Source organism: Aythya marila (genome assembly GCF_965140915.1).
Source record: "Aythya marila genome assembly, chromosome: 17".
NCBI classification, from domain to species: domain Eukaryota; kingdom Metazoa; phylum Chordata; class Aves; order Anseriformes; family Anatidae; genus Aythya; species Aythya marila.
In genome coordinates this window covers 8,259,949-8,273,784 of record NC_139058.1, presented here as the reverse complement: position 1 = coordinate 8,273,784, position 13,836 = coordinate 8,259,949, and the positions used below count along the sequence as shown (strand labels likewise).

General features: G+C 43.3%; 1 protein-coding gene across 1 annotated transcript; it reads right to left on the bottom strand.

The window, feature by feature from the left end:
* Window positions 1-809: 809 nt before the first annotated feature.
* Window positions 810-5,712, bottom strand: DRG1 (developmentally regulated GTP binding protein 1). Its single transcript, XM_082774104.1, has 9 exons — window positions 5,607-5,712; window positions 5,317-5,440; window positions 4,554-4,729; window positions 4,079-4,148; window positions 3,364-3,533; window positions 2,789-2,919; window positions 2,403-2,570; window positions 1,824-1,946; window positions 810-1,354 (listed from the first exon to the last, which is right to left on the bottom strand). The coding sequence occupies exons 1-9, from the start codon at window positions 5,646-5,648 to the stop codon at window positions 1,255-1,257; spliced, it is 1,104 nt and encodes a 367-aa protein (XP_082630230.1). The 5' UTR covers window positions 5,649-5,712; the 3' UTR covers window positions 810-1,254.
* Window positions 5,713-13,836: the final 8,124 nt, after the last annotated feature.

The following is a 13,836-nucleotide window of genomic DNA, read 5'->3' as shown; positions in this document are numbered from 1 at the left end:
TTCTATTGACTAATGTTGAGCATTGTTCTTGTATGTAAGCTAGAACCTTAGCTAGAGCTAGATGTCCATGAGGAAACTTCAGCTGCACTAGTTTGGTCTACAGGCATGTGGATGTGTACTTTACCTCACTAAAGCCATGCGTTATCAGCTGGAGAGCTGCGCAGTACTCTGCTCTGTAACAGTAGGTGAAAGGCTGATCTTGAACAGCCAGGGTGAAGTGTAAGGAATGAAACTCTCACATACCAGAACTCAGCGTAAAGGCTAAGCCCTGTGGACCCTAACTAAGCAGTCCCTCCAGAAAGAGTGAATGAGCTTCCCCTGCACTCCTCCACTCAACTATTGTTCAGGTTGCATAGGGCTACTTCTTGGCTTTCTGAATACTAGGAAGTAAAGTAGGATCGAGGCTGACTAGCAACCACTGTTCCAAGGCTGTGGTCCCTGAAGAGATGTTTAAAACTGCTGCATTTATTTTTAAATATGCAGTGAGATCAGCATGTATTCTTCTTGATACTGAAGATACCCTTACTTCATTTCTGTAGAACATAAGCTAGCGACTAACATGTGGTAGGTGTTCTGTGCCACCTAGAGCTCCAACTTTATTAATTTGTCCTAGAAAAAGAAAACGAGAGTCCCTGCTTTAAGAGCAACCTATTATACAACTGAGTTTAGAGAACTCAAAGAAGCAGTAAACTTCAAAGCTTCCAGTCACTGACACAGTAGAATCCAGCCCTCTACTTTATTTTCACTAGTATAAGCAATTGAAAAAGTGACTGCTCATGATCAGAACCCAGCATCTTTTCCATAAATGCAGGACTATTAATAGCCTTGAAGTATTCAAATGGGAACAGCTGAGATTAAGGCAACCAGAGCTAGAACTTTGTCCTCCAGCCCTGTGTTGTAGGATACAGTTTGCCAGCCTGTTTTTCATTTTATGTTCTAATTTTGAACAAAATAATTCTAGCTGAACTTTTTTCCAATTAGGGAGATGTACATGCAGCAGAAAACTCATAACAGGCATCAAAACTTCCTTGTAACATTTTGCCCTTGTGCAAATCACTTGAGATCAGCTTCTCATCTGTAAGTTCTGCCAGCATGGGACACTATAATATAAGCTGGCCAGAAACATCACTTTTTCCATGCAATAACTTACTACCATAAAAAACAGTATCCTCTTCTGTAGGGTTGAGGCAAGTGACCTGTTTGCTGCTTGCATTATTAATGAAAGTCAGGCAGGGGCAAGTTATGAGAGCAACTTTATTTCTTCACAATCTGAATGACATCCTCATCTTCAAGAGTGTGGTCTTTGCCAACTTTCTGAGGGTTGTGTTTAACAGATGAACCCCACACCAGTGCACTGAAAGAGGGATAAGAAAAATCCAATTAAGACACAGAAGTATAATATGCAGACAGCAGAGCAACGGCTATTTCTGTCACAAAGCTAATACAGAAAGCAATGCTTGGGAGCTATTTTTATTCTCCTCTAAGTACCTGGATGAGTGGCCCGTGTGAACAAGAGTACAAGCAGATCAAAACAAAGTATGAAGTCATCCAAAATACTCTTGCATATAGGATAGTGGCCTATAATATTGCGCCTAGTGTTACTTTCAAATCCAGGGAAAATGATTTTTGTTATCAAGTTTGTCCAGGAAAGAGCATAGAAATATCAAATATAACTTCGTATTCGGTTTAGTTGTAGGAAGATCTATTGCTTTCAAGAGAAACTAAATCCTGTGTTCACTTCTACCTTCCTAAAGACCAGAGGAATATAACATCAGGCAGATTACTTTGTTCTCCAGAAATTACTCTTTTACAATAGTACTTACTATTTAAAGTCTTTAATGAGATTTTTGTGGATCTTCATGCAAAAATCCTCCACCGTTGTCTTGCAGTAAGGTAGTACAACAGGAGAGGTGTAGTCTGGGAGCTGCCCTTTAGGTTTGGTGTAGCTGGAAGACACGGAGCCCTCAGTCAATGCCAAAACCTCCTCTTCTCTTTCAAATCATGAAATTTCATAGCTTATTTGCACCATTGTCCAAGGTGCTTGTACTCAGTTCCACTATTTCAGTGTGGATGACAGATACCGTGTTAATGGGCGTTCATGAGCTGAAAATGCATCTCGGTAGCTAAGGGCTGCAGCAGGTTCTCCCTGGCTAACCGCAAAGGTTTATTACTAGTGAACGTTCTGTTGCTGCTTAAAAGATGAGAAAACAAATAGCTGATGGGAAAGAGTACTTGTGGTTTTTTTGTGAGAAGCTCAACATGTACTAGGAAAAAAGTGACACTGTCTGTAGCCCATATACCAAGTAGAAAATCATTAATCAAGAACTGTCATTCACCCATTAAGTCATTCTTCAGTCTCAGCCTTACACTTAACTGCACAGAATACAGCAACTGGGACTCACATTCGTACTAGCTTCAAGTAGTCCCAAATTTTCTCCAGCAGATCATCAAAGTTCCAGCGATGATGAGCAGATATTGGTACACAGTGGGGTACTTTGTAAATAATATCTAGTTCCTCAATGGAGATTTGGTCAATTTTATTTAGGACATAAATGCATGGGATGTAAACCCTGCAAAGAGAAGGAAACAGTGTCACAGCAGCCTAGCAGCAACACACCGCTGCCGTCACTGAAAGAAAAAGCATCATTTTTGAAATGGACAGTAAGGTGCCAAACAGTATCTGTTGCCATCACATTACTAGCTCAGCTTCTGTGGAAAGCAAACCTGGAAGGCAATTCTCTTTGGAATATACATTGCAAATGTGCCAAACCAAGGGTCTTGACAGTACCTGTTTCCTTCAACAACATCAATTAGGTCATCAGCAGTGGCATCGCTGCGCAGCGTGACATCGGCGTTGTGGATTTTATACTCTGCTAAGATGCTCTTCACTGTTTCAGTATCCAGCTCACTCTGAGGACACTGAACATATACAGCATTAAGGAATGGAGAAGTTAATTGTCAGATCAACTATTACAATTAATAATGCTGTCAGTAAGTATAAAGGTTACTAGAAATAATAACTGCATTATATATTATTGGACTTAAATGATTTTTTCCCTGTCTCAAGGCTAGCTTTGGCAACATCACACACAGTTAAGTCCTAACAACTTCATTAATGCCACTGATGGCTGCAATCAGACATTTCACAAGTAATGTTTCCTGACAATTTGGGACCATTTTCAATAGAAACACGCATATCTACTAGTAGGTATAGATACCTACTATAGTTTTAATATCTATGGATATTTCTGTGTTTTTAAAGATTCAGTGTTAAAGGGAAATGACATGTAGTCCAGGCTGCAAGGCCAGCAGACAGCCGTCATCCATTTGTTTGGTTTGGTTAAAAAAAAACTTCCAACTTACTGTGGCTGTAAGGTTAATGCCTCCTTTATCCTTTTTTTTAAAGCCGATATTGGGGGGCTTACTATTCAGACGTATTCCAAATCCCTCCAGTTCATTCTCAATGATTTTCTTGTGACCAAGGGGTTTCAGCACATCCAGAACAATCAGAATGAGATTACAGGTTCGAGCAACTAAAAATCAGAAAAAGCTAACCCTCAAAAAAGTATGCTCACACAGAGACAAAACAGCACAAAAGATGGCTCAGTAGACTGATGACAATATCAAACCCATTAATTCAGCCAGTTCATTTCTGATTTTTAAAGTTCAGTCTAAGACTGAAGTTTGTAATGCTGGTCAAAGAGCACTGACAGAAATACAGATCCTTGCACGGTGCTAGAATCATGGAAAAATCTTCTTTCTACCTATGTTCAGACTTGGAATTATGCCAAAAAGCTATGTAAAGAAGTCAAGATAGAAGCCTGGTTTAATAAGGGATCATATTTGCCTTTAAAGTTGGTAGTAGTCATTCACCAAAGTGTCAACACAGCACAAATGCATAGTCATTACTGAAAACAGAGCAAAATGACAATGGCTACTGCTTCACATCAGGCAGCTCAACTCTAGCATAAATTACAGCTTTATAAAGATATCAGACAGTGATTCAACCCTTCATTCCCATAAGCCATACCAACTGAACCAGTAGTAGGGTGCTGTCTCCGAGCTCTAACATACTCACCTGCAATGACTTGCCGTCCTCTGCCTTTACCATCCTTGGCACCTTCAATAATTCCTGGGAGATCAAGTAGCTATTTGTTCAGAGAAAGAAAATTAACTCAGAAAAATATTTCTCTTTACAGAGAAAACAAATTGTACTTCTACCTTTCTTCTTAAGCTGCTGAGTCTACTGCAAATCTGAACAGAATAAAGCAAAGTTGTTTCTGCCTAGATTTTTACGTATTGTATTATCCCTGTTGCCCTATTTGTAGACTGGAACAGATCATCTTAGAGTATGAGAACTACCCCAGGAACTTTTCTCCAGAGAAAAGTGAAAAACGGGACAAAATTGGTACCTCATGGGAACATTTCCAACACATTCTCCAGCACTTCTACATACCACTTCTAACCTGCTAATGTCAAGCTAGACTGTTCAGCCATAATACCATTACACCTACATACACAATCTTACCTTCACAGACATAAAAAATTCTTACCTGTATCTTTGCTCCTTTGTATCTAATGACTCCAGGCACAGTGGTTAGTGTGGTGAATTCATATGCTGCCACTTCAGAGTACACACCAGCGAGATTACTTAGAAGAGTAGATTTTCCCACTGATGGAAAACCGACAAACCCAATTCGGGCATCACCAGTCTTTGCAACATCAAAACCTACAAATAAAGAAGCAAAATTAAAAAAAAATGATTTAAAGATGGACAGTTTCTATCTTCTAAGCTTCTGGATAGTGAGCAACCCCTCAATTACTTTTAATATTGTCTTAGTGAGACCGGTAAGCTTCCCTGACGGGGATATGAGGAGGGACCAAAGACTTCATGATCTGTACAGCCTTTAGTACCTCATCTGCATGACGCTCCGTAACACATACCCCTAATAAAGCATGGGCAACAGTGATTCCCAGTAGCCTATACCTGACTTGGGTGCTGATGGAGTGTTCACTTTAACCACTGCAACTTACACCACTCGCACCTTTATATAAAGAGATAACTACTGCAAGGTGCTTCTTCATTGAAAACCCCTAAGACTTCTCCAAATACACGCCTACTCCAGCCAAAACACAGAAGCTCTTCCGTTTACTCTTCAACAAGGGATTCACCCCAAAGCCCCAGCCAGGGCCGCGAACCCCGGCGCTAAGGTCCTGCACCGGGCAGGACGCGACGGAGAGCAGGCGGCTGCTGCGATTAACTCCGCCGACAGCCACAGAGGCGGCCCGAAGCCCTCCGACCGCCTCAGGACGCACCTTCCCCGGGGCCGCCGCCGCCGCCTCCCTTGGGGGTGATGAGCTCCCGGCGCAGCTTAGCCAGGCGGGCCTTCAGCAGCCCCAGGTGGTGCGCCGTGGCCTTGTTCTTCTGTGTCCGGGCCATCTGCAAGAGCAACCGAGCCCTCAGCACCGGGACCGGCCCCGCCGAGCGGGAGCGGCCTCCCCGCGCCTCACGGCCCCGCCGCCCCGGCACGGCACGGCACGGCCCCGCTCCGGCCTCTGGCGTGCCCAGCCCCCGGCGCCGAGCAGACAGAGGCCCGGCGCGTTACCTCCGCCTCGATCTCGGCGATTTTGGCCAGCGTCCCGCTCATGGCGGCGGCGGCGGGTCCCGGTGCTGCCCGGGAGTCACCACAGCAGCACCGCTCCTCAGGCCCCCGGCGGCAGCGCGCAGGCGCACCGCGACTTCTCGCCCTGAGGGACGGCAACTCTCGCGAGAAGACGGTGGGCGGGAAAGAGCGCGTGCCGGCGGCGCTGAGGCGATGGGGCTCCCCCTGGCGGCACCGCTGAGGCGGCCCCGGGAGCGGCAGAGGCGGCGGCCGGAGCTGTGTGAGGGCGGGGTGCGGGTACCCGGGGTCTGTCACGGCTCCCGTCAGGAGAGCCCTGGCCGGGCTCGTTAAATGCAGAACAGTTTGGTGGTTTGTTTTTAACGGCCTCGTCAAACGCCAGAGCCACACATCTTCAGCTTTGGGCAGTGCCACAGGAAGGCGAACAGTTGGATTTGGAATAAAGGGTGATTGTACAATACGAGGAAATACGTTTTAATAAGGTTTGAAGGAATTTAGAGTGCCTGAATGTTTTTTCCCTGACATGTTTTGTCTGCATTGGAATAATCTATGGAAACTTTTTTTTTTTTTTCTCCATAGTCACTAACCTTTCCAAGAAGGCTCATCCAAATCAATTTATTACAAAACCTGCTTTTATTCAATGCATCTAAATATAAAATTTTACATGTTTTAACAAAAACACATAAAATAAAATACTCTCCTAATCCCTTACTATTGAAATGTTTATAATGACACTCTTGCAGAACCACCACATCTTCAGCCTGGATCCTGAGCACTGTAAATTAAAACCTTGCCTCAGTTTTGGTTATACAATTGTTACAGATCATCAGCTCATCTGCAACTTGGAGTAAAAAAAAAAAAAAAAACAAAAAATGAGAGAACTAGTTCAGTGGAAGCGATGTGGCTGTTTGCTATCTTGTTTTTCCTCCTCACATCCCCTGCTTGTCTCCTCTGAATCCAAAAAGACATCTTTCACGTCACGAGCTCCGTTATGGTAGGAATTGTCATTAATATAAGCTTATATAGAGCTTACTAAAATAGAATCTCAAATAAAATGAGATTACTCTTCCCGGTAATGTTAGCTTAGCTAAGCTAGGGTAAATATAAATGCACCTACCAATGTATATTTTTTCATGGTATTCTAATTATTCCTTGTGAACAATATCAGTTTTCAACATCTGACATAGTGGGTTTGGTCCTGGTGTAAGTCTTTTCCTTCTTACTTCAGATGGAATTAGACTTTTTTAAGCTTCAGCTTAGTTGAGACATAAAATCACTTCACAAGATTGCAGTCCCTTCTAGTAACAGGAAAAACTGAGAAAAATGCAAATTCTGAGTGCTTAGTCAGGCCACCTCTATTTTTGCAGTATGTGTTGGCTAACTTCAGAACTTGATGCTAGCAACAGTAATAGCTGTTTTTACAAACTAACTCTAAATCCCGTATACTGTGTCAAACTATATTATTTTTCCAAGTGTTTGATGAATGAATAGAGATGTCAGTAAATAGTGTACTTAAGACAATACTGCTTAGTATGCAGTCTTAAATCCTTTTTTTTTTTTTTCCAGTTACTCAAGCAAAGGTCCTCTAAGGATCTAAAGCACTTAGAAACTTCTTTTAGCGTTGACTATTCTCCTTAATGACTGGATGGGAGTACAAGTTTAATTAATAAAGATAATTTGCTTGATTATTTTTCCAGCTAAATGAACACCTCCTAATTGGTTTGAATATTTGAAGTAGTTCACATTAGTTTATAACATAACCCTCTATTAAACTTCAGAAAGGTTTATCCAGTTGAGGTTGGATCCCAGTTGTGAATAATTATTTTATTTACTGTGATGGCTGGTGTGAATTTTTTATTATAGGGTATTTTATATTCTGTGGCACTCTGGAGAACAGGGTGGTTATGGACATGGGGAGTTAGATGTGACAACTGGAAAAGTGACTGAAACATGTCCTCTGAAAACCACAGTCCGAAAACTGAGTTCAAATTACAAAAGTATATTAAAAATAAAAATAAAATAAAACAAAACTCAGAGAAGGAAAAAAAAAATCAAGGAAAATATTTGTGAGAAATGGGATATAATGTCAGAAGATGAAAAAGCTCCCAATGGAACCTGAAAGAAAATGAAAGGCGCTACAAGAGACTGAGATCTACTTGTAAGGTTAATTGAGCTTTATAGTGGGCACTGACGGATGAAGGAGTGTGTAAATTGCCATTTTTTCTTTTTAATTTACAGAATTTCATTTAGGTTATCTAGATGAAGTGAAAGAGGGTATCTATTTCCAAAGGTTGTACATCGTACTACAGCAAAGGAGTCAAACTCTTAGGTGTTCAGATGCCTACTGTATTAGGCAACATGGGAAAAAGGTTCAAATTTTCAGTGAAAAAAAGCAATGATCAAGTAGTTACATGGATTACTAACAGATAAACTAAAAGTGTATAGCATAAGTAGTTGTCTCTATTACTTTTAATAAAGTAAAGAAAGAAATATACTACATGGTGTTTAGAAATTTCAGGAAAACTACATCTGAAATAAAGTCTGTCTCAAGAAACATGACACTATGGAATCAGCAATTGAGAAAAACTAGGAATTTGTGTTTAATCAAGCTACAATGGCAGGAATGTGACCAAAATGGCACATACCTCGTTAGCAAGATCTGGAAGATGGAGCACTGTAGTAAAAACAGGTTTCAGAGATTCTTATTCAATACACTCAGTCCTGCTGACTCAAGGATTTTGAAAAGTCATTTCCTCTACTTCTGTTTAAGTTTTATTTCTTTGCACAACAGGAATGTGCACTTGCCGCAAAATGATTGAAACTTTAATGTTTCCATAGCGCTACCCTGCAAGTATGGTAACTGTAGATCACTTAAATAGGAGAGCTAAGTAGTAAATCTCTTTAGTGTGTTTTCTGTCAAACTACTAATTTTAAATAAGCTTCTTCAGTATGGGCCAAATTCTGACATTCTTTCTGGAGCAGCTATTATCTTAGCTTGGTTAAGAGTTTGACTTACGTGAGATACAAAACACATGTGTTAAGATGTGGCTTGCAGGTCTTTTATTGCAAAATACATGATAAAAACAGAGTATTAAATTGATGTTTATAACTTCCATGTAGTGTATGCTTCATTAAAATAACAGATTTTATTTTGAGTGATAAAGACTACTTTAAAATTAGGTATTTTAGGGTGTTTTTTTTTTTCTTTTTTCTTATTTCTATTTTGAAAAATAACTTCAGAGTCAAAATACTTGGAGATAGCATGTCTATTCACAGCAAGAAACTCCTTTTAGCTTAAGAGCCACTCTGGTTTTGGTAATTCACCTTGTGACAGAAGCTATAGAATATACTGGGAAACAGCTGCACTAATGCTACATGTGTTTGGACCTGTGAGGGACTGCATTTCCAGCTTAGTGCTGGGGATAACATGCATTTTCTGGAGGATTTAAAAACTGGGAGGGAGGTGGCAGGGAGGAAATTTAATCATCATTGCAGGTGAAACAAGGCTCTTGAAATTTCATATCCTTTCAGAAATTATCACCAGTCCAGTGAAAAATAATCTGCATCAAATGATAACCTTGACCTAAAGACTTATGGTTTTAAGAATTATGGGTATAGGACTGTAATCAGCCTGCCAGAGTTCCTTCATGAGAAAGGGTAACCGACAGGTAAGGCGTATCTATTAATTTTAAGGCTTTTTTTTTTTTTTCTTCCATTTTGCAATTTCACTCATTTATGGTGTTGGTGTTTTTTTGGTTTTTTTTTTCCTCTCCTTTTTTGTTTGTTTGTTTTTACTGAATTGTACTTTGGCTTGAGAATTGCCCACTGATTAACACTATTATTGTACTTCAGAGAAGATCTGGTGGTGCTGAAAAGAGGAGATGAACTTTTTCAAGCTGGTGACAATGAACTGGAGGAATGAGATTCTGAGAACACCCTCCGACAGAAGGTAAGATTTTGAGATCTGAGGGCGGGGGGGCGGGGGGAGGAGGGAGAGGGAGGAAGTCTTGACTGGAGCTATAACATTGCTTGCCTGAGGGGAAGGGTCTTTGAAAGCTGACATAATTTACACTTTAAATGAATCTTGAAATTCAATAGACAAAGTTATTTATATTTTGAGTATAGTAAGAAATACAGATTTATCAGTTCTTAGTTGTTGTCCTGGATTAACTTTTTAATGCCAGTGTACTTGGTATTTCTGTGCTCAGAACAGCACAGTAGTTCAGCTGTTAGTCTGTAAATGCCAAACATTCACTACTTGCATTGCTTATTTAGGATCGTATTGTACTGTATGTTTTACATGAGAAAGTTGTCTACCATGTTTCCTCAACTAGATATGGATGCCTAATTCATGGGCAGTCGATTTGATGGAGCAGGAAGCCAAGATTGTATTCCCATTTTGACCAGATCCTTAGCGTAGCAATCTTGTTTTGAATGGCTCAGGTTGCTTTGGTTCCAGACAGTCTAGAGTAAGTTAAGATGGGCAGAGTGAAGAAACGAGGGGAACAAAAGGGAGATTAAGTAGCAAAGGTTGGCTTCAAAGCCTGCTTTAAATCAGTTTAACAACAAAAAGTTCTGTAGTTTAGCGTCAACTCCCGAGACTTTGTCATGGACCTCCGGGCAACAGATGGACTAAACACGAGTGCAGTGAAGAGATTGAGCAAAAAGAAGAAAAGCGAATAGTGTGATTTCCCCTTTTTATAACTCTTACTGCATACTTTTCATAGCATCATATACCTCCCTACTAGACGTTGCTGTAGTTTTTGTGAGAATACTAGGTATTTTTAAGCAAGAGAGTTGTTTGCTTTTAAAGGAGAGAGCTGACAAATCACTAACCTGTGTCTGGATTGCAGAGGAAACTGCTGTCTCCAAGTCTCTGAATCCTTGCTGCTAGGGTTAGCATTCTCATGGGATGATTCCCAATAAAAAAATGGAGCGAGTTTCAAAAACTAAATTTAAGTAACAACCAACCTAACAAGTAATGAATGCTGAATTAATTGCTTGTTAGATTGGTCTCAGTTAATTAAAATTCCAGTGAAAGCTCAGAAAAAAATGACAGCTACTCACTGAAATTTGCAAGTATGCCATGAAAAGCCTAATGTTACAGATTTCTGTTCTCTGCTAATATTGTAAATGATGTGAAATGATGACTACCCTTAAAGAATGTCCTAGTACAGACTATTTGGAAAAAAAAATGTAGCTAGATCTACAGATTCATGATCTGAGCATGTTAAAAAAATAAGTACATCTCAAGTCTAATTAATGCATACCCAAGTAGATTCGAATAGATTCAACTGTGATGCAGTCTTTCTGTAGCTCCCTATATTTGCAGTTCCAAATTACTTTAAGGTCTGCGCTTCTGAGTAAGGCCAGTAGCAATTGATCTGCTATGAAATGAGCAATGTACAGTGTACAGTCCCAAATGGCACACACATGTTCAGAGCAAAATAGGGTTTTTACTACTATTGAGATACCAATCAAAGTACTTCAGCAGGGACCAAACAGCTGCAAAACATTTAGGGACAGATCAGGAATTCCCAAGAGCCGAAGTGAGACAGGAAATAGTGAGAAGCTGAATAAAGTAGCTGAGGAAAATGCCTTTATTTGAAAGAGATTGGAATTCAGGAGAAGTTCAACAGGTCCAAGTGCAGAAGATGTGAGAGCAAATAATTCAGGAATCATCCGAAAAGGGGAGTGAATTCTTTATACTGAAAATGTAAATTTTTATATGCATTTAAGTCTTCCATCTGGACCTTGGTCTTTGAGACATTAACTAGCTAGTTCAGATGATGAATGATTCCAAAGTAAGTCACACTAGTACCCTTCCATAGCTAAGTATGGGGAAATGACACTTGGTCATCACATTACATTTAGGGAATGTAATCCTCCAAATCTCTTTATACAGGTGATCCAAATTTTGTCACAGTTCTGCACAAATTGTATGTTTATTTGTAAATAAAGGGAATCTGGCTATGTTGTAACAAGCACTAACTGAATGACTGCATCAACAGGCTCACGTCCTGGGACAGGATAAGCTGGGGACCAGATGAAGTTGGCTCAAGCGGGCCTCTAAATGCATTGCTGAAGCAGTGGAGGTGGCGGAGAGCGATGCCACAGGAGCAGAACTGAAGTGAGAGATCCAGCCTTACTGTGTGAGGGGACAAGGAGCTAAGGTAAAGGCTGTGCCGGTCACCCTGTGATCTCCCTGGGAGTGCTAAGTGCGGGGGGTCATCTTTACCGAGAGCCCAGCAGTGTGCTCAGGGGACAAGCTCCCGGCGTGCTAATGCGGCATTCCAAGGGGGAGCGGGAATGGAGCGGGAATGGGTTTGCTGAGAAACACGCGTGCCTAGGGGGGGAAGTACGTAGCATTTACCTAAAGAAGCAGGCAGGGCGTGTCAGACGGTGCTTTTTAAACAGGAGGGCTGGGAGCTGAAACCAGAACATTCCCTGGCAACTGGAGAAAGTTCTGAGGAAAGTGCAGTGTGAGCGGCAGGACCCCCTCCCCCTGCCTGGAGAGGAGACAAAGAACAGGCAAGGAGGGAACTGAAATAGGAAGCAGGAACCATGTCAGGAGACTGGGGACTAAAAGAAAGCAAATTAATAAGGCAATACAAACCGCTGGGGGGAAAGGCACGCAACTGACTGAAGCCACTAGGAAAGATAAGCAAATTCCAGATTCTTTAACTGCTGCAAGTGTGCGCACATGCAGCCTGCCTAGTATGTGTAAATATAATCCTTTTCCTCACCACAGCAAGTACAACTCTTGGTTTGTGGCACACTAACAGACTAACAGGATGGGAGCACTGCATTATACATGTAATAGAGTGCGTGTTCATCAACATCGCTACCACTCGAACAACCTCGGATTTCCCAAAATACACGTTCAGATCAGGGCGCGTGCATATGTAATGCAGTAATAAAAAGCTACCGGCAGTATTCTGCCTGCGGTGTAGTCAGCTTCCAGCAGAAGCAAGAGAAACCCAGCATACAGGCTGAGGGCAGCGCGTGGCCTTAAGTGTTAATGCAATATCGCATTTTGGAAGTTGGAAGCTTGGTGTGCTCATTTGCACATCAGTACCCAGAATGCTTTCTCGGTTCCACCACTGTTTAATTCAAGTGCTGGGTTCGAGCTCTTGGAACGCTCCACAGTGTGAGATGCCCTTGCATGCGCCGAGTTCAGTATTTTCCACTGAATAGTTTAAGTGACAATACTGGATTGTGAATGGGTCATCCAAGGATTCTGAATTAGCCTTGATGTTCCAAATGCAAAAAACTGCCCTTGAACGCTTTAAAAACGCATTGTCTTTAACAAAGCAAAGAACCTAGTTTTGCAAGAGCGCGTGTTTGGGGGGAAACATTTCTTCAAAAGTAAGCAACAATTTTTCTGAGACAGAAAGCAAGATTCAGCCGAACGTGACTGCTGCTGCTGTTGCTGCTGTTTAAAGAGGAGCTCTTCGTACCGAGCCCGTGAGCACCCAGGGGAGGTTCAGCACCGGGCCGGTGCAGGCAGCCCCGAGCAGCTGCCCGCAGCCCTGCCTCTCGGGGCGGTTTCCCCGGGGCAGGCTGGCAGCGCGGCCGTGGGAACGGCGGGGCAGCGGAGGCCCCGCGGGGAGGCCGTTCCCCCAACATGGAGGCAGCGCTCGAGGCTGCGCCTCCCGCAGCCCCCTGCCCGCGGGGACCGCTGCTCCCAGCCGCTCCTGCCGGGGGGCATCCCTGCACCGGGGGAGAAGGGGGTGAAGGGAAAGGGGGTACCCCCCAAAAAACGCGCAACGCCTCGCTTTTTTGGCCAAGCTGAGAGTTGCTGGGGAGGGGGTGAAGAATGCAATGAAAGGGCGGGGGGAGGCCGCAGCCCCCGGCCCCTCGGGGATCGGCTCTCCTCGGGCGGGGAGAGGAGGTGGGGGCCGCTCGGCGCCTCTGCAGCTCCGGGAGGGTTTGCATTGGCCGCTCCGCGCCTGGGGAGGGGGGGGGAGGCTGCCTGCAACCCCCCCCCCTTCTCTCCAGCCCCTCCTCTCCCCGGCGGGAGGGGGGCCCGGGGGGGCGAGCTGCAGCCCGGATATTTGGGGGAGGGGGCGAGCGCGGCCCCCCCACCCCCCTGTGCCGAGGGGGGGGCCCCCGGCTGCCGGCTCGGCATTGGAGGAGCGGTGCTGGGGGAACGGGGGGGCTGCAGCCCCCAGCCCCCGCGGGCGGGCGGGGTGGGGGCCGGCCTGCTGGCTCG